At 38.4% G+C, this 23783-nt stretch overlaps 3 protein-coding genes across 9 annotated transcripts in view; 1 reads left to right on the top strand and 2 right to left on the bottom strand.

Annotated features, from left to right (window-relative positions):
• scn1lab (sodium channel, voltage-gated, type I like, alpha b) overlaps positions 1-2006 on the bottom strand; it is a 46054-nt gene extending 44048 nt beyond the window's left edge. The window contains exon 1 of the mRNA XM_088332167.1: positions 1610-2006. The gene's annotated coding sequence lies outside the window, so the exon portion shown is untranslated. The remainder of the gene's footprint in view (positions 1-1609) is intronic.
• Positions 2007-4240: 2234 nt separating this feature from the next.
• LOC148369920 (cordon-bleu protein-like 1) lies at positions 4241-13664 on the top strand. 6 transcript variants are annotated; one of them, XM_088332164.1, is made up of 8 exons: positions 4288-4382; positions 5850-5903; positions 6858-6957; positions 7907-8180; positions 9232-9335; positions 11978-12166; positions 12237-12360; positions 13351-13664. In XM_088332164.1, the coding sequence occupies exons 3-7, from the start codon at positions 6922-6924 to the stop codon at positions 12336-12338; spliced, it is 705 nt and encodes a 234-aa protein (XP_088188290.1). In that variant the 5' UTR covers positions 4288-4382; positions 5850-5903; positions 6858-6921; the 3' UTR covers positions 12339-12360; positions 13351-13664. The 6 variants fall into 6 exon arrangements, with proteins under 6 accessions (XP_088188288.1, XP_088188287.1, XP_088188286.1 ...); XM_088332163.1 differs by lacking the exon at positions 4288-4382 and adding an exon at positions 5314-5386; XM_088332162.1 differs by lacking the exon at positions 5850-5903 and having other exon boundaries at positions 4241-4382.
• LOC148369918 (protein polyglycylase TTLL10-like) overlaps positions 12549-23783 on the bottom strand; it is a 38898-nt gene continuing 27663 nt past the window's right edge. The window contains exons 4-13 of one of the 2 annotated variants that reach the window (XM_088332158.1): positions 21473-21587; positions 19197-19343; positions 19008-19094; positions 17721-17808; positions 16519-16655; positions 16278-16424; positions 16069-16155; positions 14632-14707; positions 14468-14544; positions 12549-13999 (exon numbers count right to left, since the gene is read on the bottom strand). In XM_088332158.1, coding sequence (XP_088188284.1) covers positions 13883-13999; positions 14468-14544; positions 14632-14707; positions 16069-16155; positions 16278-16424; positions 16519-16655; positions 17721-17808; positions 19008-19094; positions 19197-19343; positions 21473-21587 — 1078 coding nt within the window. In that variant the 3' untranslated portion in view covers positions 12549-13882. Of the gene's footprint in view, positions 14000-14467; positions 14545-14631; positions 14708-16068; positions 16156-16277; positions 16425-16518; positions 16656-17720; positions 17809-19007; positions 19095-19196; positions 19344-21472; positions 21588-23783 lie in introns of those variants that run through there. The other variant, XR_015850063.1, reaches the window with a different exon arrangement.

The following is a 23783-nucleotide window of genomic DNA, read 5'->3' as shown; positions in this document are numbered from 1 at the left end:
CTTTGATTGCACAATTATTATGAAAAAAATATTGCATTTTCAGGGTACACTAGTCTCCAAGCACTACCTTGTAAATAGTTTTGCCTAACTATCCTGACATTCTTTTACCTCAATTCTATTTTATCCTGGAGTGCCATGTCTAAATTTCATTGCAAACAATGTTCACTCTGATGTTGCCAATGACAATAAAGACTGTTCTAATATGAATTCCAATTCTAACATTATAAAGGATTCATTTCACCCCAGCCACCACCTTTTAGACTTGCTGCCCTCTGGTAAATGCCACAGGTTCCTTAAAATAAGGACTAACAGGCTCAGAGACAGTTTCATCCCAGGAGCCAACACCACCCGAAACAAGCACACAAGACTGTAAAAAATATCTGTCTTGCCTATACATAGGAAAATGGGTATTCTTATCTTAATTATAGACTAAATTCTTGCTGTTAAATGTTATTACACTATATTTCACTGCACTATTCTTACAGTGTACTTACAACCTAGGCCAGTCTCCAAGTATTACCGTGTTAATATTTTTGCCCAAGGCTGTAGTTTTGGCATGCAAAGAGGGGGCTAGATTGGCGTCGACACCAATATCTAATAATTATTGCACTGTCCCAACCAATATTGTCTGATTGCTTAAAAACTGACCCATCCCCACCAATGTCAAAATCAAACCTACGCCCTTGTTTTTGCCTATTTATTTTGACAGTCTTATTAGCTATTTTTTCTTATTATGTGTTTATCCTAGCGTGCCATGTCTAATGTCATTGTAAACAATGTCCACTATGTTGTTATCAATGACAATAAAGACAATTTTCATTCTAAAAATGTTACATACCGCTTTGGAGTTCCTGTATACCCGTAGGGTACACGTCCCCCCAATATAAGAACCATTTTTCCGGAGCATAACAATTAAAAAAGCCGCACAACTATAAGCTCACATTTGACTTTTACAAATGTGAAGATGCTTTTGCGAGCAGACCTCTGAATGGAGTCTGGGCGTGTCCTTGCCAGATTTGAGAGCCTATTTGCTCACAATCCAGCTCTCAAAGGGAGCGGCCACTTGTCTGAAAATAGATAAATACCTTGTGCTTTATAAAAATAAAAATGTAGCCAATCTCACGTATATCAAAGTGATTATTACGTCCCAACGTTTTTGCGTCGGCCTGAAGCAATGGTGGCTTACAGGGGGCTAATATAGGAAGCACGGTGTTATTTTTCATCCATTTTGTCTCCGTCACAGATCCAATATTATTCTATATTTACATTTCGTCAGGAGGAGATAAGACGTCTGAGTCACAGCTGCATGCATTCATTAGAGTTCAGTGCATTGAACCTGATTTATATTCCGTTTTAACTTGTTTTTTTACTTGAGGACATAATTGTCAAACAACAGGTTGATTGACAGTTCCACACATAAACGCAGTTTTATAAAACACGAACAGTAAGAGAATTTATGAAAAGGATACTTTCATATGAAATGACTAATGGGTGGCATCCATGTCAGAATAAACCTAATCACATCTGGCCACTAAAAGCGACGTTTTCTACTGTTTTGCTTGAAAACTGGAAGATATTTCACGTTTAGAAGAAAATGTCAGATTCTCACCATTACCACGACGTTCCGCAGGTGGCCATTAAGGTAAAATCCAAATCCATTTTCATAATTCGCTTTTTCTTAAAACCGGGCTGTTGGAGAGGGAAAATGCCAGAAACAGTCAAACACATGTCGTAATCTCCCAAAAGAGACAAAAGTATTGCCTGTGAGCACACGTTGGTGCCTTTTAATCCCCCTCAATCAATTTGACTTGCTCTCTGTCGCTTCGGTTTGAGTACAATAGAAGAGCAATGGAGGCATTAGACGAACCCCTCAAAGACGTCAACAACCCGCCCGCCTGGAGGACAAGTATACGTACACCTGGAAACTACTCATTTTCTAGTAACGTTTCTATCGTATTTTCAAATTGAATATGGAAGATTTTTTGTCTGATTAGCAGGTTGATAATTACGAAAGGGGTGGGGAAAAATGGAAATGTCCTCGCATTTTGCCTTAGGAAATGTTGCCACCTGTTGGCTAGTTGTTCATATTGCGTCATGGAGATGTGGAATTATACCATGCGTGTCCTGCAGGCACTTTCACATCACAGATGAACACACTCACATTATGTGCTTAGAATAAAGAGGAAATAATGCACATGTTTAATAACTGAGTACAAAAGGTAGATTTTTTTTTTAAAGTACCCCAAATACAGTAGTTTAAACACTCGTGGTGCCATGCCTAATTTTGTTGTAACCAATATTCACTTCGTTGTTCGAAGAAAACAAAAACAATTCTAGCTCTAATTCTATGGAGTCTATGTAATCTACACTAGCTTATAGAATTTATCGACTGGTATAAACAGACCTGAATTCTGCCTCAACAATGCGCACGCAGCTAGGCTACGTCACACTTGTTTAAAAACATCGAAAGGGGTCTATTATTAAACCACCTCATGTCATAATTACTGATTTGGATCACCTGTGCCTGCTCATTTGGTGCCAGCCACTGCGATTGGTTCCCTGTCCTTTTTTAAGCCCAGTCCTGTCACTCTCCTGTTGTCAGTCCGTCAGCGAACCTCTGTTGTTACAAGGCAAGCATTTGGACCCTGACTCCCACCTGTCCCGTTTGTGCACCCGTTTTTCTACGCGTCCGTTACTGATCTCCCCATTTGTCTCCAGCACCGACCTGTTTTGGATTCTGACTTCGTCTGATCTCCCGTCCCAGCTTATAAACCGTTTTTTGATCCCGACCACGTTTTTGATCTCCTGTCCCGGCTATCGACTTATTTTTTCCGTCCTTGACACCGCCATCTCTCGCTACAGAAGATCCACTTCTGTATTCGGATCACGATCGGATTGCATGAGTGGCTTGCCTTCCGCGTCCAGCAAGCACCGGATTGCGGGCGCTGCCCTTCCTCTTTATCAATAAACTTGTGGTTGACGCTACGTATTTGGGTCCTGATTTCGTTCTGGTTATGTTTGTTTGTTTGTAAATGATTCAAATTGAATCTTTTCTTCCGGCGCCGTCACGAATGGCAGCCACTCCAGCAGCTCCCGTGTTATTTTCGATTGTTCTCGATTGTTCTCAGCTCAGGGATGCTGCTGGAAATGTGAATTTCCCTTCGGGGATGAACAAAGTATCTATCTATCTATCTATCTATCTACCTCATCAGAATTCAGGCTTTCTGTAATAAAGCGGCTATGGTGTTATACCTTATTCCAAACCAAACAGACAAACAAACCAACCATGTCATCAAATGGATTCCAAAACTCTCCAAATTAATGTAATAAATTATGCCTCTTTTTTAAACACTAAATTCCATAAATTGTACTTCAAAACTAAAAATGCATGTGTGTTATCTTTTGCAGGAAATTAAAAAAAATATTAATAAGTAAAATAAATTGAATGCCAATACAGAGAATTTTTTAAGAAATCATATTAATCACTGTAACGGAGAGGACCACATTTCAAATAAGAATACAGGAGATCCAATTTATGGACTAATGGGAAACATGGTTAGACTAAAGGGAAAATAATGACACCACTTATGAAAAATAAAGACTGGACTTTAAGGAATGACTTGAACGTGGAAGATTTTCCCCAACACTGCAATGTTGTTTGGGTTGTTTTGTTTTTTTCTGTTTTGGTTTTGGTTAACAGGTATAAGTATATGCAATTACACAAGTCTATAAGAATTTTAGTGCCCGTTGATGCTACGTAGTAGAATTCACATATTTTGTTATTTTAGTCTGTACAGGTTTTGGAGAGCTCTTAGGACTAAGGGTGATACAAAGAAACATGACTTGACTTAAGCGGTTTGATTATCCTACATTTTTAACAGATGTACATAAACAGAGGTAAATCAAACAACCATCAAGCCAAAAAAAGAGGCAATGTTATTGATATAGAGAAAACTGAGTTTAAGAATTCACCACATTCACTGGAAGTCTGTAGTGCTTTATACCTAGTCACACTCTACAAAAAGGTGTTGTTTTCTGTTGTCATGTTGAAATGTCACTGCCTACAATTCATAATTCTAATTGTTTTCATTTATAACCTGTTAATTAATTCAGTCATTTATACGTTTATTCTTTAGTCGTTATTGTATAACTTCATTACTCCACTAGGGATTATACAACTTTTCTGTTATTTCAGTTGTGCTTTGTGTTTTGTAGCCTGATGTGGCCTTGAACATTATCACATCAGTGCCAGTTGGTACTTGATGGATTTGGTTTTGACAAAGACTTACTCTACAGGTATATTCGGTTTTTCCAAGAGAAAATTCCATCATTTCAAATTTGTTTTGGCTCCAGCATTGCCGTTCTCTGATGATAACAACATGGTAAACCCTTTTCCTCTCTTCACTCATGAACTATCTGCACACACTGTCTGTGACTCATTCCTGTCCAGAACATTCTGTAAAAAAAACAAAACCTTTGAAGGATCTGCTAATAGCCCAGCCTTTATTTACTAATTTACTATTGAAAAGGTTAACCTGAATAATTGGTCTTGTCTCATCTACATTATCTGTGTTACATCCATTTCATTATTTTACAATGTCAGTTTTGGACAGGCGTATACATTTCATAATTAGAGATACTGTATGAAGATTAGTGTGTACAGTAAAATATGCACAAGTAATTGTCAGTCAGCTGTGATTTAGCTGCATTAGTCATTAGAAGAAGCGTTATAAATGCCTCTTCTGCACTCAAAAAGGATCTTCACAACTACATCCAAGTATGCATAGACATTAAGTAAGTAGAGTCAATTTAACTTGAGTTTAATTTGTATTTTTTTAAAATCTGTAGATAACGTTAACTATATTTAGACAAAATTGGAGGGAAGTAACAAAAATCGGCTTGGCAATGTCATGCCTCTTTTCAGACACTGCCTCAGTGGAAATTTAACAATGTTCAAAAAGATGGGATCACTTATCCCCTCTTTATGTATATAAGCTCAAACTTGTCCGAATATATTTCAAATCTTAGTCGAAAAAATACGTACATTTTTCGTCCTTTCTTCTGTAGTACCGGTACATTGACATTTCATATGATGGCGCCAACGGCCTTGTTTAAAGTAATAAGTAAAATAGTGCTCTGACAAAAATAATCTTGTATTTCCTTGCAAATACATTTTTAAATTTTTTTTCCTAACGTGCTTTAGCAAGTATTTTTTTACTACACATTATAGGAGGGTGTGCTCAGACATGTAAAAGAGAGGGGCGTGGTTTAAGATTTATAATAAAGGGGATTACGCGACACAATCCTCGTATTTGCCCATCTTTATCATTTCATCGTACAGTAAACTCATGGACAACTTTCTAGGAAAAAAGACTCGCGGTAACAGGTAAAATGCATTTGACTAAATATTTTGTGTACAATGTAATTACTGTGGACTAGCTTAATGAACAGACATTCACAAGCACTAATCCTTTTTTTGAAGACAATCTACTGTTAATAGGATTTGGAATTGAGCCACACTGCCCTGCTAAACAAGCATGTTCGAATGCAGAATTCACTATATTACGCTGTGCTTCACTTCCATCTGCATCCGGATTATTCAATTTGCTTCTCATTAAGGTTTTCTTTTAAAGGGAAGCAATTGAATGACAATTCAAACATATAGAGGGCTCCGAGCTCTGTGCTAAAAATAGTAACACGGCTTCGTTTTTAGCACAGAGCTCGAAGCCCTCTATACTTTGTCTGAACAGTAATAGTTATAATAGATATATAATTTACCAAATTGAATTTCAGTTTTAGTCACTATTTATCTATTGTTTTGAAACAAAAAGCAAACTTTTTTTTGGAAGGTGCTGGACCCATGTGGGAGAGGGCAGGAACTGGAGACCATCTGGTGGTAGGAGGTGTGTCAGACCCAAACAAAAACTCCATTTTTTGACTTCATGGAGGAAAAATAGCATTATGGTTTTCATCCATCTATCCATCCATCCATCCATCCATCCATCCATCCATCCATCCATCCATCCATCCATCCATCCATCATCTGCACCGCTTACCTTAAGAAGGGTCGCAGGAGTGCTGGAGCCAATCCCAGCTGTCCTCGGGCAGGGGACACCTTGAACTGGTTACCAGCCAGTCGCAGGGCACACAGGGACATACTACTCACTCGCTCATTCACACCTAGCGACAATTTGGACTTGCCAATTAACCTGACATGCATGTTTTTGGAATATGGGAGGAAATTGGGATGCCTGGAGGAAACCCACATAAGCATGGGGAGAACATGCAAACTCTGCACAGAAGGCTAGTAGCTGGATTTGATTCCATGACCTCAGAACTGTGCCACAGACGCGCTAACCACTCAGCAGCTGTGCCGCCCCTGAAGGTTTTCAATTGTGCTTCATTGGATTAAGAAAAATGAATCTACTTTGTCCTGTGCTCTACCGAAGTAAGACATAAAAGCTTCAAAGGAATTATAAAACGTTAAGTGATACATAAAAATAATTGATGGAACCTAACAGACATGTTATGTACCTTGAACGAACAAGTGGCTTCAATTTGGCCACTCCACTGCACAAGCATGATTGGTGGAGTTCTTCAAAATTACATTTTTTTATTTATCTTTTATGGACTCCGTACCTTTAAAACCTTTACAGCAGATGATATTTTTTTCCCCCCGATTTTTCAAAACTAGAAAGTCTGTAGATAACTACATTTTGTGTCGCTGTCCAGTTGGCCTAGTTTGTACTAAAAAGGGATTTAGTCCAGAAACACAACATTGCAGTTACCTTTGATCAAGAATATGTGGTGTAAAGAAAAACAAAAGTTTTAATTTTTTTTTTGCTTTACCTGATCAGGATAGCCCCAGAACTTGACTGACTGGACTACAAACATTGGACTAATTGGTTAAAACGAGAACGGATGGAAAATAAAATCCGAAGACCTTATGTCCCTGAGGTAAACTTTTCTGTGCATATCTGTGCTTCACTTGCTAACAAATGCATACCAAATTGTATTACTCTGCACATGTTGAAAACAATCCAATTGACCCAGCCCTTAGTCATAACAAGTCTCAAAGGGCTCCACTGAACATCCCCTGATCTGGAACCTGCATGCGGCTGAAGGAAAACTCAAAAAGGCCAGCATGAGGAAAAAACTTTAAAACGGGGCCACATAGAGATATTCCCCCTTCCTGGGTGACCAGAATGCAATTAGTAGTTATTATTTATAGTTACGTGTTACTTCATTTAAAAAGTAACTCCCACAGATTACTGACCCCAAAAAATAGCCAGTTACTCCGAAAATAACTACCTAGTTACCAAATACTGTATACCCGGGATGCCGAACACGTGGCTCTGGAGCCGCATGCGGCTCTTGGCCAATAAGAATGCGGCTCTTTGCCTCATCATATTTTATATATACTGTGGCTCTCGGCCTTGTTTCATGTTTAGTTTTTTTGTGTGTATTGAGGGTGGAAACTTTCCTTGAAATCAACACAAGAACAATACTTGTTGTATTGTAAGGAAAGGAGTGTGGTATGGGAAATAATATGTTTTTCATTGTGTGTGTTTGTGTGTGTCTGCCCGTCATGGCAGGTCAGTGCGTGGTGTGGCTCTTTGACTCTCACAGTTAAAAATTTCGGCTCTTTGTATCAAACTTGTTCGCCACCCCTGCTGTATACTCCTACAAATACGGACCCCCTAAATATGCTTTAAAATAGCAACATGATAATAGAAATAGTAGAAAATGTGTACACATTATGGTGTACACACTGCTGGTGGATTATTTTTTTATCATATATGTTCTTTTCTAATGGTAATCCCTTTTAATACAATTGTCCAATTGTAAATTGTATGTGATAAACTGCACTTGTTATTGCTCAATCGTTGTCACATGTATTTGGCAGGCCACCGTACGATTGTTGATCAATTACAATAAATCCCAGAAGACTGTCTTGAGGGTGAACCCCCATCTTCCTCTCGACATGCTTCTGCCACCCGTTTGCAACAAGTGCGAGTTAAGATTGGAGACAACCAATCTGCTGAGGGACCATCAGTCCAAAGAGTCACTTGACGTCAACAAAACTTTAATCCAGCACGGAATAAGGGAGGTGTTTGCTTCAGACACAGCTGATAAAGGCGGCTTGGTCAATCATCAGCAAGCTCAAAGGCATGAAACAGGTAAGCTAGGACAGGCAAATAAGCGACTTTTTTACTTGTAGCAACTTTCTCACTCGTTCGTGACTTATGATCGAGTTTGCACTCTGCTGTTGAGTTCATTTTCTGCGTCTACAGTAATTCCTTGTTTTTCGCGAGGTTTGTGTTAAAAAAAGGACCCATTATAATCAAAATCCACAAATTAGAAACCTTTATTTCAATTTTTACAAGAGTAATGGCAGATTAGCCTGGCAAGTAGGAAAAACTGCTGGGTTTGTTCAATAGAGTTGATAGAGTCTCAAAACCGATACCTCAACAAATACCTCGGACAGATACTGGTGACAAGAGTGGCACCAAAACAATATTTTTTAGTTGTAGTGTTTTATTTACCGTGAAATATATTGTGATTATATCTTTACCTTTTTTCATTTTGCAGGCCAGATTAACAGGCCTGAAGGGCCGCATGTGCCCACTGGGCCATGGTTTGCCAACCCCTGGATTAGACTATCATTTTTACTTTTTTTTCTACAATGTTTGCAAAAAAAAAAAAAAAAAAAGGCCTAAAAATATAAGTAAAATCATGTTCTAATAGGGGGGCAGCACGGCAGCGCAGTGGTTAGCTCGTGTGCGGCACAGTTCTGAGGTCATGAGATCGAACCTTCCTGTGTGGAGTTTCTATGTTCTCCCCATGCTTGCGTGGGTTTCCTCCGGGCACTCCGGTTTCCTCCCACATCCAAAAACTTGCATGTCAGGTTGAATGGTGGCTCCAAATTGTCCCTAGGTGTGAATGAGCGAGTGAGTTGTCTGTCTCCGTGTGCCCTGCGACTGGCAGGCAACCAGATCAGGGTGTCCACTGCCCGAAGATGGCTGGGATGGGCTCCAGCAGCCCCCGGGACCCTACTGAGGATAAGTGGTGCAGATAATGGATGGATAATGGATTTTCCAATCGGTGCTTAATGTATGTCCAATTTCAGTGTATTATTCACATGATAATAATCTGCACAAAAGTTGTCTCAGCAGAATCAGAATTTGTTCAAATTTTAGCAGCTTCTACCATTTCTTGTTTTTGTGTCAGTGAGTATTTCCCAACAAAAGGATCCATCCAATGAAAAACGAAAAAAGAATCAGAAGATCATCTTTCTCAGCTTGTGTCGAAGACTGAAGAAAAAAGCAGATATGGTATGTTTTGGAATTGTTTGCATCAGAAGACATACAGCCTATCCCTTGAATGAAAACATCTTGGATTGGATTGTGTGAATGCTCGGGTAGGGTTTGCTGCTTTACAAAATTCAATCAGATTTATATGTTATTGACCAAAATGTTGCTTTAAATCCAAAAATCCATCCAATGATAGTCAAAATAATGGTTGGGAAGTTTCTTTTTGGGACACAACCTCTTTTTCATAGACGAAGACTGCAATAAACACTAGGGCAGAAATGTCAAACTCTGTTGCTCTGGGGCTGGGTCCAGTGTTTCTGCTCTGAGGCGGACCGGATAGGTCAAAGAATTTCAATTCCAAATTTTGAGCTTTGTTTTTTTCAGTATTATGCTTTATGATCCACATTTGTAACCTACCCTTACATATTATAATCAGGGATGACTAGGAATCTCTTCTAAACATGATACATTTTTTATTTTTGGCATTGAATATGTTAACTGGTTCATTTTATGTGAATTTCCCTTCGGGGATGAACAAAGTATCTATCTATCTATCTATCTATCTATCTATCTATCTATCTATCTATTTTATCAGTTGAGGGAATCCAGTTTTACATTTGAATCAACTCAACATTCCATACAAACTCAGGACTGCCCTCTAGTGGGTGGGGGAGCATTTGGAATGCATTAGTTTAAGAAATCAACGCAGCCTCTCACCGCTTCTACATCTTCATCTCCATGACTGTTGACCATGACCAATTCTTTGTCCTTTCCTTGTCAGACATTGCAAGTTTGGGGTCAGTGTTCCCTCTAAACTGTCACGTGTCTGAGCAATCACAAAAAGTAAGTGAGCATGGCTTGGATTCTAAGGGGTGTCAAACTCATTTTGACTCGGGGGCCACACGATAGAACAAATATTCTGTCGGGGGCCGGACTAGTAGATTAAAGAGAAAGAAAAAGAGAGATAAAGAAATAAGAGAAAGAGGGAGGGAAAAGGAGAGAGGGCAGGACAAAGAAAGAAAAAGAGTGAGAGGGAGAGAGCTTGAGAGACAAAAGAGATAAAAAGGCGTGAGAGAGGGGGAAAAGAAAGGGAGAGGAAGAAAGAAGTCCAAAGAGAAAAGAAAGCGCAAAGGGTAGGAAGAGAGAAAGAGAAAAGGAAAAAAGGAAGTTAGAGCAAAATAAATTAAAAAGACACAGATAGAGAAAGAGACAAAGAGCAACAAAGGAAGAGAAAAAGACACAGAGAGTGAAAGAACAGAGACAGAGAGTGGGAGAAAAAGGGTGGAAAAAAAAAGAGAGAGAGAGAGAGAGAGAGAGAGAAATACAAGTACAGTGTCTTTGTTCAAGGCACCTGGCTTTGGCAACATCAAGTTGACATATTTCAACCTGCAGCTTGTTTTTCTCTTGCACTTCTCTGAGTGTTGTCTCGCGGGCCGGATTCAATCCCTTAGCGGGCCTGATCTGGCCCGCGGGCCGCCTGTTTGACACCTGTGGCTTAGAACAACAGTGAGCAACATCAATTCTGCTTTGGCAACCAAATCAGTATAGAACATGTCAAAAACCTGAGATCAAATGAAGTTACATTTTGTTGTGTTAATGCTGGTAAATTATATCTTCATATTAATGCATTGTCTAATGTACTTTTGGAAAAGTTGCACATCCCACAAATAAGTATCTAACATTTTGTGGATTTATTTAGTTGGATGCAATATACAGAGCTATAACTTTTTATTGGTAGTAGCGTTGGCAAAATTATAATATATTTGAAAATTATTCAAATGTAACAGCAGATTTTTCAGCAACCTATAATCCAAGAAAAAGAGAATATTTTTTTATGTAAACGTGAACAGTCAGACTCCTGTGACGCTTGACAACACAACAGAAGCAAAAAGGTGTTTCATAAGCACAGTCAAGCAAAAAGAAACATGTTGAACACACTGCGCAAAGGCAGAAACCTACTGGAAGTCATGTGCAAAGTGCATCCACCATTTCAATCGCAACGACGATCTACTCCATTACTCCCACCCACGCCTCTGCAGTACCCCACCCCTTCTTTTATGCTCCAGCTCACATGTGCACTAAATTTTGCTCTTACTCAATCTTGTGTCGAAATTGACTTCAAAATACCATATTCAAAACACACAGAGAGAACCCCGCGTTGATTTTACTAGCATGCTCTGTAATTCTGGCCGAATTCTAGGGAATTATTGTTGTAATTTCAAGCACAGGTCTTTTTGCGCTGGATAGATTTTCTTGTGTGCTGTGAAGGTCTGGGTAGTGCGCAATTGCGCACTCACGCAGTTTAGAGGGAATATTGGTATGGGTTTGCTCTAGCTTTACTTTTTAATGACAAAATGTTGCGGGCGGTGAGATGATTCAACAGTGACCCCATGATATTCCATTGTGACCAACATGACAGCTTTATCTTATAATGTAAGAAACAGTAGAGAATTGTAACAAACTGTTTGCATGGATGTACAGAATAATCTGTAACTTCTTCAGAGAAATGACTGAGGATGTGTTCTAGTGATAAGGTGTTGTGAGAACTAAACTAGTAGTTTTGAGTATTTCAATTTACTAATGCAATTGAGAAAAAAAATTAAGATAATTGCAATAAATGTCTTGATAACTGACGATAGAAAATATTTACATTTCCCCTCCAGAAAGACCGAATCGTCAGTTCATCTCCGAATTCTTTCAAAAAAGAGTCAGTTAAAGTGGACAACAAGCAGAATCTTTCTCACTCAAACACCTCGCCTGGACTTTCACAGCAAAAGAGACGAGCTCCGCTCCCCCCCATGGTTGTGTCGCAGAGTGTTCCAGAAAATCTCAGCAATCTCGGTGGCTCGCAGGTCTGTGGTTATTCAGGTGACAACGGCTGGAAATTCGTTGTTTTTGGGTTAAAATGTTCCTTCTTTGCAGAGATTTATTGGGTCTGGCTTTAGGATGCCCAAGAGGAATGCCCCACCGCCTCCCTGTGTGAAAAATCAGTCATCGCTGCAAAAGGCAAAATCACTTCAGTGAAGTGCAGTGAGGTTCGATTCTGGTGAGTCACAGTCAGATTTACAAATAAAAGAACTTCAAGAAGTTAATATATTTGTAACTCTGCGCTTTATTGGTAGAGCAAGAAAGCAGTACATAAACTGTAGAATTGGGCTAAAAAAGGTTCTATTGTCTTACCTTAACTTTAAATGAAGTCTATGTTATCAGTAGCTTGTAAATATTTCATTATGAAGACAGTCCATGCAAATAGTCAAAATAAATCATTGGATGACTTAACTTGCCAATAACTTGCTAATACTATCAAAAACTTCTTTAGGGCTGAGATGTGCAGCAGATCAGAATCCTTGGTCTCACAATCGCCCTCTGCCACAAAGCAAGAAAATTGCGTGCAAACCTTTGCATTAGCTGATGCTCAACACCGTAACATGTTACTTACTAATTGTATTATTAATATTCATAATAGATTTGGAAAATAAAATTCCAAATATGTTAATGAGCAAGAACTTTAATGTTAAATAAATATAACCATTTCATATAATTTTTATTTTATGTTTCAATGATGACAGGTGAGGCACTGCCTCACCTGCCTTCCATGATTGAATCACATCAAGCATTTAAAGGGATAGTGTATATGATTAGGCTACTACCTGCTGTATTGTGTCGTGCAACAAAAACAAGTGCTAGAAGCACAAGAAAGAATACAAACTGGGAGAATTACAAACTACTTCGTCTCAAGGTGACCAGACCACACTATTTCTCTTCTCATGCATTAGCCAAGTTTTTCGGGTACCTGTAGCAGCAAAATGCCGGACAAATATGTCAGTTCCTTTTAAGTGATGCTCATGTCATGTAAAATAAATGCATTTGTATTTGTATTTGAAAATGCATGTTTGTATGATAGTTAAGGTACTTAAGCGAATTATTTAAATTGATATTGTTTTTTTTTAATGCAGTTTTTACTAAGAGGTGCTGATACTACACACTGTCACTTGGAATCAGCATTTTAGAAAATATTTTTCCCCTGTTTTCCTAGGTCTGACTGAAAATGAAGAACTCAAAAGCTGGTGGATTTTTCTTCTGCAGTCTTATGAAGCTACAGTTTTTTTAAATGTTGTTAGTCCAAGATGTAATCTGTATGTTGTGATTGTGAGAATCGTGTGTATTTATTCCTTTTTAAAGAATGATATGTTTCATTATGTTATTTAATGCTTCTTAAAACCAATAGACGCTGTTCATCACTTTAGAAAACATTCACAGGCTACTCAAGAGTTCTTTTGGGACTGAAACCTGAACTAAGGCATTTTATTGTGTAGCAAAAACAATAAACACAACTAGGTTGACAAACTATCAAGGGAATATGTTTAATCTTGGCAATGGTGATCACATAATAATGGTGATGACAAAACAATGATTGCCCAGTATTGTAGGGGACATGTCCCCTTGTCCAAGCCATAACTATGCCCTTGTAAACAATCATTCTTCCACCTATCGCATCACTTTTATGCCACCTCTTTACGTATACATTGTATTTAAACTCCACTCAACCAAAGTTGAAATACTTGATATCAACTGCGTCCATTGACATATTTGTCGGTCATGCTCGCCTCCTTCTGAGCTCTGTGCCGCTTCGGCCTGCGTGCTGGCACCCTGGGACTCAAATTTGTGCAGGTGCTCCTGTCTGGCTGCAAGCAAAGAAGAAATAATTGGTTTTAAAATCCTTCCTGAAATCACAAATAGGATCTTAGACAGCGTCGCCGCCAGGGTTGGCCACGGGCCCCCTATAAATGTGTTGTCCACCCCACTGGCAACCTCGCTTGCCAGTATATTATACATAACACAATAAATCAGAATTGTTGTAGAACTCAAACTTTTCACTGGACAGTTATGGACTATGCACATGAAATCATCAAATATGACACAATACACCAAAGTATATCCGTAGCCGTGTCCTTAAGACTTTCTGATAGTTTTCCCCTGAACTTCATACTTAAAGAATCTGAAATTACAGCTTTTATTTGTGGTGTGCCACCCCAATATCTGGTCTCCTTTATGAAAAAAAATCTGGAGGCCCCAGTGATCCCAGGACATTTTCTACATCTATTATTTTATGACGTGTGTCCTAGGAACATTTTACAGTACGTCAGCGCCACCTGCTGTAAATGCGAGATCCAGCTCTGATAATCTTCAAGGCAGGTACACGAGACTTGCAGTGGCTCCACCAGCTCTCCTGAAAAACGGCAAAAAATAGGAATAAGGACAGGAAATCGCAATGCAACTATTTGCATTTAGTAAAAATTCGTTCATGCTCACACACCTCGCAGTTCAAACTCAAGCCGTCCTGGCAGAGCAGATTTCTCTGTCACTTCGACACCTTGGCGGGGCAGCCTGCCCTTTTTTCAAGAGGAAAACAAAATGTTAATATTACAAAAATGATGACAGTTCTATTTAAATTACAGTAGCTCGATAGGTATAGCGCTTGTCTTGGGACTGAGAAGTGGCAGGTTTGATTCCCGGCACCTCTGTGTCAAATATCAAAGTGTTCTTGGGCAAGACACTGAACCCTTACTGCCCCTGATAAGCAGGTAGGCCTTGCATGTCATAACTGCCTCTGGCTATTGGTGTGTGAGTGTGTGTGAATGGGTAAGTGTGAAGCACATGGTAAAGACCTCTGGGAGGTCTTCAGTGATTTAAAAAGTGCTATATAAATACAGATCACACAAAGATACTGACACAAGAACCGATTCCCCTAGGACAGCTACTTTTTGTTTCGGATTGGCGTGAGAGGCCACCATTTTGATACCGCGGCTCACGGATCCCTTAAGAGCACCGCTTCCTGTGTACTGGTTTCTCAGATACAGCACCTTCATCATTTGGTCGCCAGTTGTTTTTTGGTGTATAACGTCATCCCGCTCTTCAAAAATTAACCGGACCTCAGCAAAGACAGGCATTGACGTATGTCTGACATTACTGATGCTAGATCCAAAATCACTGGTGAAAACGGTTTTGTTTTGAAATTTAGATTATCACTTTGTACAAATCAGATTGCATCTCTTGTGGCTTTCATACATTTTTTGAAAAATAAACTTTGTCCTTTGCTTTCATAACATATTAAAGGCATAGTCTTTAAATCCTGTACCTTGAAGTAATTTGTAAAATTATGTGAAAAAACTGCTCAAGTACTCCGAAACCATAGCAACGTCTTACTTATAATTTTTTTTAAACAACTATTTAATTAGATTATCAAATCATCCAAATACATCTAATCAACAATGCAATACATCACATTTAATTTAATGATGGATTAAAATAATCAAGCTAGATTCAAATACTTTAATAAACAATATAACAATAACAACAACAATAATAGTAAACATCAAATAAATAAATGAAGCCCAAATAGCACATTTGTAGTAATGTTTTAACAGGCTCTGCAGGCAGAACAACAAGCTAGCCCAGGGGTTGGCACCCCTGAAGGTTAAAAGAGCCATTTTGGACCACCCAAAAAAAAACAAATTCGTCGCAAATATTTAAAAGCCTTATATAAGCCTTATGATAACCCAACACATGTTGTATGTATCTATATTAACCTATTGTCAAAATTACTTCAGTAGGATGCAGGACATCTGGTGAAGAATGATGTGACTACTCTGTTGATACCGACCCAAGTTTATCAATATTACTCGTTCATTCTCCAAACTGCTTGTTAGCACTATAAATTATATTGCTGAATATGGAGTCAAACCTCCAATACCTGGTATGTGATATTGAGTTGCTTGTTGTCAACGGAAAGAAGCAGGATGTCTCGAGGGAAGAGAATCATCAGCCGTTCTTGGAGGCCCTACAAAAACAATTGGAAATTCTAGAAAACCCATTCGAGCTACATCACTCATATTTGGGGCCTTGAAGTTCCAACATTTAAATCTGTGTTATTGTTTTCCAGCCAAAAAATACAGACAATACCTGTCTGTATCTGTTGATAATGTGGACCACTGAGATGTATCCTGGGGGTCCCATGTGTTGTATCGGCGACCCCTCCCACTCCCATATGGGGGCATGCATTAAATACTTCTTCAGCTCTTCTCTTTTCCAGTGTTCATCGCAAGGTAGCTGCAGACACAAAATACAAACAACTTAGGGACTTAAATGTCTACATCATTCACTGACATTATGAACAAGAAGCTCATTTGTTAGTCATCATTACAAGATAGGAGAGAGCGCAGTGAGAAGGGCTGCTCTGTTGAGTCATGGACTTGTATCTCCTGTCTTCTAAGTGCCGAATCCATGTTTGTAACTCGGCAGCATTGGAGCATATAAAAATCTTGGGGTCTACCATTGAGCCTGCAACACAAGAAACACTACGCATTCAAAGGAATCCTCATTTCGGAAGTTGAAACTACAAAAGAGACACCTACTGCAAATGTATTTTAGGATTTGCCTGCAATGTATTGTGAAACAACATTTGATCAAATACCAATTATTCTACTTTTTGGAACCTATAAGTTTAGTTTTTTTTTTAAGTTAACTGCAGTTTGTCACGTTTTTTACTCATTTAAATCCTTAGTTTGAAGCCCTAGAGCTGATTTCAAACCCTAATATGAAGCTAAAACCCACATTTTAAAACCTATAGGCAGTTTAAAACCCTAATATGAGAAGCGATCCCAAGTTTTAAGCCCTAGTTTTATGTCTTTAAGCTAGTCTAAAACTCTAGTATGTAGCTTAAACCATAGTTTTATTTTCCAGTTATAAAACCTACCTGCAGTTTAAAGCCATAATATGAAGCTTAAACCCCAATTTTAAAACCTACCCACAGTTTAAGACCCTAATATAAGCTAAAATAGTTATAAAATAGATTTTCAAACCTTTGTTTGAAGCATAATTGGCATTTTGAATCCCTATTATTAAACAGAAACCCTAGGTTGATGCCCCGTAAAATCCTAAAATCTATTTAAAACCCGTGTCTAAACCATAGTGATAAACCTAAATTTGAATACTTGAAAACCCTAATACAAAGCCGAAACTGTAATCCAAACCCTTTTTTAAAACCTTAAAGCCAGTTTAAAAACCTTATGAAGCTGATTTTAAACACTTGTTTATTGCCCTAACGCCAGTTTAAAACCTTAACATGAAGCTAAAACACAAATTTTGACTCCAGTTCACACCCTAAAAACACTTTGAAACTCTGATAAACAGCCAAAACCCGAGTTTAAAACTTTATTTTGGAACCCTAAAAACACTTTTAAACCTCAGTACAGTAGAAGCTGGAACCCTGGTTAGAAATCCTAATAGAAATCCAAAAATCCAGTTTGAATCTCTGAAATGAAGTATATATCCTGGTTTTGAACCATACTAAAATATTTGAACATGTACCCCAACTAAATAGCAAAAGCACACACAACCACTTACTGCTAATTTCAAATTTATGAGGTGACTGATGGGTATCACTCTCCTTTGAGATGACCTGAAAGGTAAGGCCGGAAAGCGGAAGAAGGCCCTGCAAACAAAAAATAAGTTCAGTCCGCTTTTACAATACTCTTAAGGGGACAGTGCGTCATATTTAGTGCCTCCTTGTGGTACCCAAACAAATAATTCAGTTAAAAAAACATAATTTTGAATACTAAGCAAAAATAGCTGAACTATCATACCAATGTTAATTTTAATATAGATCAAAGGTCGAGAAATATGCATTTCTTTTACATAGTGGAATCCCTACTTATTTTGCCTCCAGTGGCACTGTTTTTTTTTGTTTGCATTAGACAACAATGGCATCTAGTGGTCACATGTTACACAGTGAGGCTTTAACTTTACAGCTCAGTTTTGAGAGCGCTTTAAAAATAACACAAAATAGGTCAGAACTGGTTTGGTCTGACAATTGTGGGTTGTTTTTGCACAAAATGTGTGGGTCACAATCTTTTGAATGGTCCTTTCAGAGGTTGTTTTAAACTATTAACGATGTTTGGGTTTTTTTTTTGCAATTTTGGGGGATTTAGACAAATTTTGTAGGGTTGTCAGTAAATGACTGAAATGAATTGACTTTTGGCTGTTATTTTTGACATAAAGACTCAAGGACTTTTCAAAACAAATTTTATTTTAAATGGTAAATGGTCTGCATTTACAGTATATAGCACTTTTCAAGTCAATGAAGACCTTCCAAAGTGCGTTACAATGTGCTTTACACTTATCCATTCACGCACACAGGCAACGACCTGCTTATTGGGGGCATTAGGGATTCAGTGTCTTGCCCAAGGACACTTCGACATATAACGCGGAGGAGCCGGGAATTGAACCTGCGATCTCTAGATCCCAAGACGAGCGCTCTAATAATAACAACTTGGGTTTTTTCTCATATTGTAAATAAAATGTAAAACGAATAAAAGTATAAGATATGTCAGATAATTTGGCAGATTTTAATATTTTTTTCTCATTTAAAGCCCCCGTGTGTGATATTTGACCGTTAGATGGCATTGTTTTGTCTAATGCGAACGAAAACCAGTGCCATATGGAGCAAGATCTACAATGGTAGTGACTTCTAGGTCGGGATTCCACTATGTAAAAGAACTACAAATTTCTCCACCTATGATTTTTTTTAATAAAAGTTAACATTGGTATGATAGGACATCGTTTTTTGTACCACTAAGAGGCATTAAATATTAGACACTGTCCCTTTAAAGGCCCAAAATGAATTTAACGTACCCGGTAAATAAAATCTTGCTGTGCTTGATCCAGGGAGAGTAGCAGCAGGTGGAAAGAAAATAAAACCAGGAAATGATCACGATTCTCCTATGTGGAAACAGGAAATTGATGAATGTGATTTTAAAAACAAGAGAATAACAGAACAACTTAAGCATACAAAGTACAAACCAACAAATAATCTTATCTGACTTGGGGATTTTTGGTCTGTAGGCCGAGCAGGGACGAGTGGACGATCTCGCCGTACATGTGAGCGGGTCTACCTTCCCAGCCTCTGATTGGCTGCTGGGAGAAGATCCTCTGGTGCAGTTCTGCTCTGCTCTTGCCCCAAAGAAAGCCCTGCAAACACAGAATTACACCACAAATCATAAGACGCTCGCGTTTGCACTTTGTGACTCAGAGAGTTTTGCCACAATGTATTTGAGAACTAACCTGGATGGTATTTTTTTAAATTATTTTTGGAAGTGTTGTTATTCAAATGAATTCAAGGTGAATAGAAAATAAGTCTTTAAACTCTTAAAATGATATGGCCCGAAACTATCAATGATGCCTTTAAGATATTGTGCCCTAAGACATATAGTAACATTATTCCTCAGCATAGCAAGCAAATTGTTTTGCATATTGTTTTTACTTAAGTTCATTAAAGAATACAACTTTCATAGTCTCCCTTTTCTGACTCATAACCTTAATGTCAAACAAACTAAAATACAGTAGGTAAGTAAGTAAGTAAGTAAGTAAGTAGGTAGGTAGGTAGGTAGGTAGGTAGGTAGGTAGGTAGGTAGGTAGGTAGGTAGGTAGGTAGGTAGGTAGGTAGGTAGGTAGGTAGGTAGGTCGGTCGGTCGGTCGGTCGGTCGGTAGGTAGGTAGATCTGTAGGTAGGTTGGTAGATCGGTGAGTGAGTTGGTGAGTGAGCAGGGTTGGGTAGGGTTACTTTAACTTGATTACTTTCAATTACTTTTGGATTACTCCAATACCAAATATACTAATAAAAAACAAAAGAAACTAAATATGAATAAAATTATGACTCACAACACGTGGTAAGCTTTCTCTCCTGGCTTTGATCTCTTTGATCTCCGGCAAAACTAACATAAAATGCGACAGAAACAAAATGAAAATAAATCCTAACAGCTTGCCAACATAATTTTTGCCGTTCCATGTGTTCCGTTACTCCCCAAGCCTGCACAAAATTTAGTAATTTTATTCATATTTAGTTTATTTTGTCTTTTATTAGAATATTTGGTATTGGAGTAATCCAAAAGTAATTGAGAATAATCAAGTTAAAGTAACCCTACCCAACCCTGTGAGTGAGTGAGTGAGTGAGTGAGTGAGTGAGTGGGTTAGTGAGTGAGTGAGTGAAAAAGTAATCAAGCGGGTAGAATGTAGATATTTGGAGGTAGGCAGGTAAAGGTAGGTAGGTATGTAACAGTAGGTTAAAAGGTACTAGTTTGGTAGGTAGGCAGGCAGGCAGGCAGGCAGGCAGGCAGGCTGGTAGGTAGGTAGGTAGGTAGGTAGGTAGGTAGGTAGGTAGGTAGGTAGGTAGGTAGGTAGGTAGGTTAGTATGGTTACTAGATAGGTAGGTTGGTATGTAGGTATAAGTAGGTAGGTAAACATAGGCAGGTAAAAGTAGAGAGTTAGATAAAAGAGGGTAAGTAAAAGGTAGTTGGTTAGGTTGGTAGGAAAGCAAACGTAGGTGGGTAGATAGGTAAGTAGGTTGGTAGGTAGGTAGATTGATTGGTTGGTAAGGTAAACAGGTAGGTAGGTAGTTAGGTGTGTAGGTAAATACGTAGGTAGGTAAGTAGGTAGGAAGGAAGGTAGTTGGAGAGGTGGGTAGGTAGGAAGATAGATAAAAGTAAGTAGCTAGGTAGGTCGGTCGGTCGGTCGGTCGGTCGGTCGGTAGGTAGGAAGGTAGGAAGGTAGGTAGGTAAGTAAAATAAACTTATTTTCTTAACACTTCAATTTAAAATGGTGAACTGTCCAGGCAAATCACGAACCAGCTCCAGAAAACAGGTAAGCCGTGATTGGGCTTTCGTTAGCTATAACTTGGTAAATTGTGGGTTTTTTTCTGTCAGAGAAGTGACACTAAGACAGTTTATTAACCTGGTTAATTTATTATTTATTACAAAATGCAATGCAAATCCATTTGAGGACCGCAAAAAAGGACCCCAGTTAAAGAACCAAGGAGGATTTCGGTACTGTTAACTTGAATGTCCATGTTTTCCTGTTTTTACGTGTTTGTACGCACTAATTTTGTGTACATAGTAAATTTGTATATTGTATTTGTGTACAGACCATGTCACACCAATTCCATGGGCTTTTCATGAATTTATTTTAATGTCCTTCTAACTTCTTGTAAAGTTGAAACCCGCAAATGAATGCAGAACGAGTGTGAATAACCACCATGGAAAACATGAACAGTTATCATGTGATTGTTTGTCACCACAAATACACAAAAACACTGTAATGACATACATTGCGATTGTAAGACTGCTCCAATTGTAGCACTGAAGTACATCGTGATGTTGGCTGCTTGTCGTTTCTGCTCCTTAATGACAATTGAGGGCCGTTTTTGCCCAAACGCCACACCCTGACAACACAAACACAATTGTTTCTTTAACACACTCGACGCTTACAATCTGGCGTGTTTGAGTTTTTGGAGCTCAGTCAGTAAACTGAGTAGGGGGGTGGGGCTTGTCAATAGCCTCATGCTGACACGTTTAAGAAGATTATAACCGGATCACACGCAAACACACCTGCTTTTAATTTGTCTATATGTTATTTTGCACATAATTGTGAGTTTGAACCTCATTTTAACAGCACAATGGCAGCTAGTTCAGTTTGGCTTCCTTGACGAGGTGGTACATTTTTCAGAATAAAAAAAAAAAAAAGCAGAAAACCCCATGAGCTCAATGAAATCAATGACCAATTACTGCAAAAATGTTGTTGTGAATGTGAACTTGTGGCTTAATATAAAGGTGGGGTGCATGTTTTAGGGGTTCTGGAGGGTGACAGCTTGGTTGTCCTCTGTAGGTTTTTATCTTGTTTGTATCGCTAGTGTAGCATAATAATAGTGAAAGTGAGAAAAAGGACTGCTTCAAGAAAACCCAAAACCAAACCAAAACCCCAAGAAAAAAAAGGAGGGGCAACGTCTAAAAACTGCACATACTTGCATGCGCATCATGAACCAGCTGACCGAGGCTGCAATGATACCATAATTGGAGAGATGGCAGCAGCGAGTCAAAAACGTAGAAATTCTGGAGGGATCTTTTAATCCAACCAAACAGCACATAGAGTATTTCGTTGGAGGCAGCCTAGTGTGCTCCAATGTAAAATACTGAATACATTGTGATTCTATAGTATGGATGTATACAGTATATTGGATCAGCACTGAAATGTAAATGTAACTGGTTTGCATTCATATAGCGCTTTTTAAGTCAATGAAGACCTCACAAAGTGCTTTACGATGTGCTTCACTTACCCATTCACACACCGATAGCAGCGTCAGCCATGCAAGGCAACTATCTAATTATCAGGGGCATTAGGGATTCGAAATGGCATCAAAACCTTTTGCATTTAAAAACATATTGAAAAACTAGTGTGTTACTCTATGTACAGCATCAAACTTTTCTTATAACTTGGTTCAACTCAAAGGACGTTTTTTAGGCAGTGAGGTATATTTTAATGCTTTAATGGGATAATAGTGAATTTTAAAAATCAAAATGAATTATACTGCTCAGCCAATGCTTTCACTATTTCAAGTTGAAATTTTTTCAACTACATAGAAATGTTCTGTAATGTACTCTTAATTTAACACTGCAAGCTTTGGTGCACATTTCAATCTCAATAAAGCTTCATTAACAAGGAACATCACATAATCTTTGAATATGAATTATTAATATGATTGTGAAAAGTGGTAGGCGTAGTAGAAGTAGTAATAGTGTTCTTGTTCTTCTTTTTGTGATTACCATTGGACAGATTTATGACAGCTTTTTCTCGACCAATACCGGTATACGTGTATAGTATTCAATTTCCTAGAAGTCACAGACACAGATACCAAATACAAACACCACTAATACCTTTGACACCTGCAAAAATATTTTATATTTTTAGAAAAAGACTAAGAAGTAGTAATGTATTATGTTCACGATTTACAAACTTACAAACTGCAAGAAATTAATTCTCTTACTCTCTTCCTCGGTTGTAAATGCCCCAAAGAGGTTAGCTGATGCTAGTACTGCAAGTACCAATACCTTTCGAATACCCCACCCCAGTTATCTTCAAGCAGTGGGCAGGGGACTAGGTGAACTAGTTGCTAGCCAGTTGCAGGGCACACGGAGACATACAATCCACTCACACGTTCACACCTAGGGACAATTCAGACCGGCCAAGTAACCCAAAATGCATGTTTATTGAATGTGGGAGACACCTGCGCAGGAATGGAATTGAATTCTTAACACCAAGTGGCTGCGTGCTGATCACCCAGCAACTGTGGAACATTCAGTAATATTAGATTTTGTGCTTGAAATGGAGAGAGAGAGAGAGAGAGAGAGAGAGAGAGAGAGAGAGAGAGAGAGAGAGAGAGAGAGAGAGAGAGAGAGAGGAAGAGAGAGAGAAAATATCCCTTTTATTAAATAAATACAATAAATGTCTTTCCAACACATGATTCTTAAATGTAGGAATTACTGTTGAGACCTATGTTTTATAAGAATTTTGTTCTTTTTTTGTAGTTATCTGCAAGTCATTTGACTACAATGATTTGATGTCTGCATTGATGCTATTGTCT

This window comes from Urocampus carinirostris, chromosome 3 (genome assembly GCF_059441175.1).
Source record: "Urocampus carinirostris isolate Australia breed hairy pipefish chromosome 3, RoL_Ucar_1.0, whole genome shotgun sequence".
Classification (NCBI taxonomy): Eukaryota; Metazoa; Chordata; class Actinopteri; order Syngnathiformes; family Syngnathidae; genus Urocampus; species Urocampus carinirostris.
The sequence above is the reverse complement of the archived record's forward strand: the minus strand, read 5'-3'. Positions and strand labels throughout refer to the sequence as shown.

What these genes read in the sequence shown, in the direction of transcription:
- LOC148369920 (XM_088332160.1), top strand. Translation starts at nt 4,263, where the DNA reads ATGGATTTGGTTTTGACAAAGACTTACTCTACAGGTATATTCGGTTTT. An exon ending in TCTCTGATGATAACAACATG is followed by an intron (nt 4,383 to 7,906) that starts GTAAACCCTTTT and finishes TGTATTTGGCAG; the next exon opens with GCCACCGTACGATTGTTGAT. An exon ending in AGCTCAAAGGCATGAAACAG is followed by an intron (nt 8,181 to 9,231) that starts GTAAGCTAGGAC and finishes TTTTTGTGTCAG; the next exon opens with TGAGTATTTCCCAACAAAAG.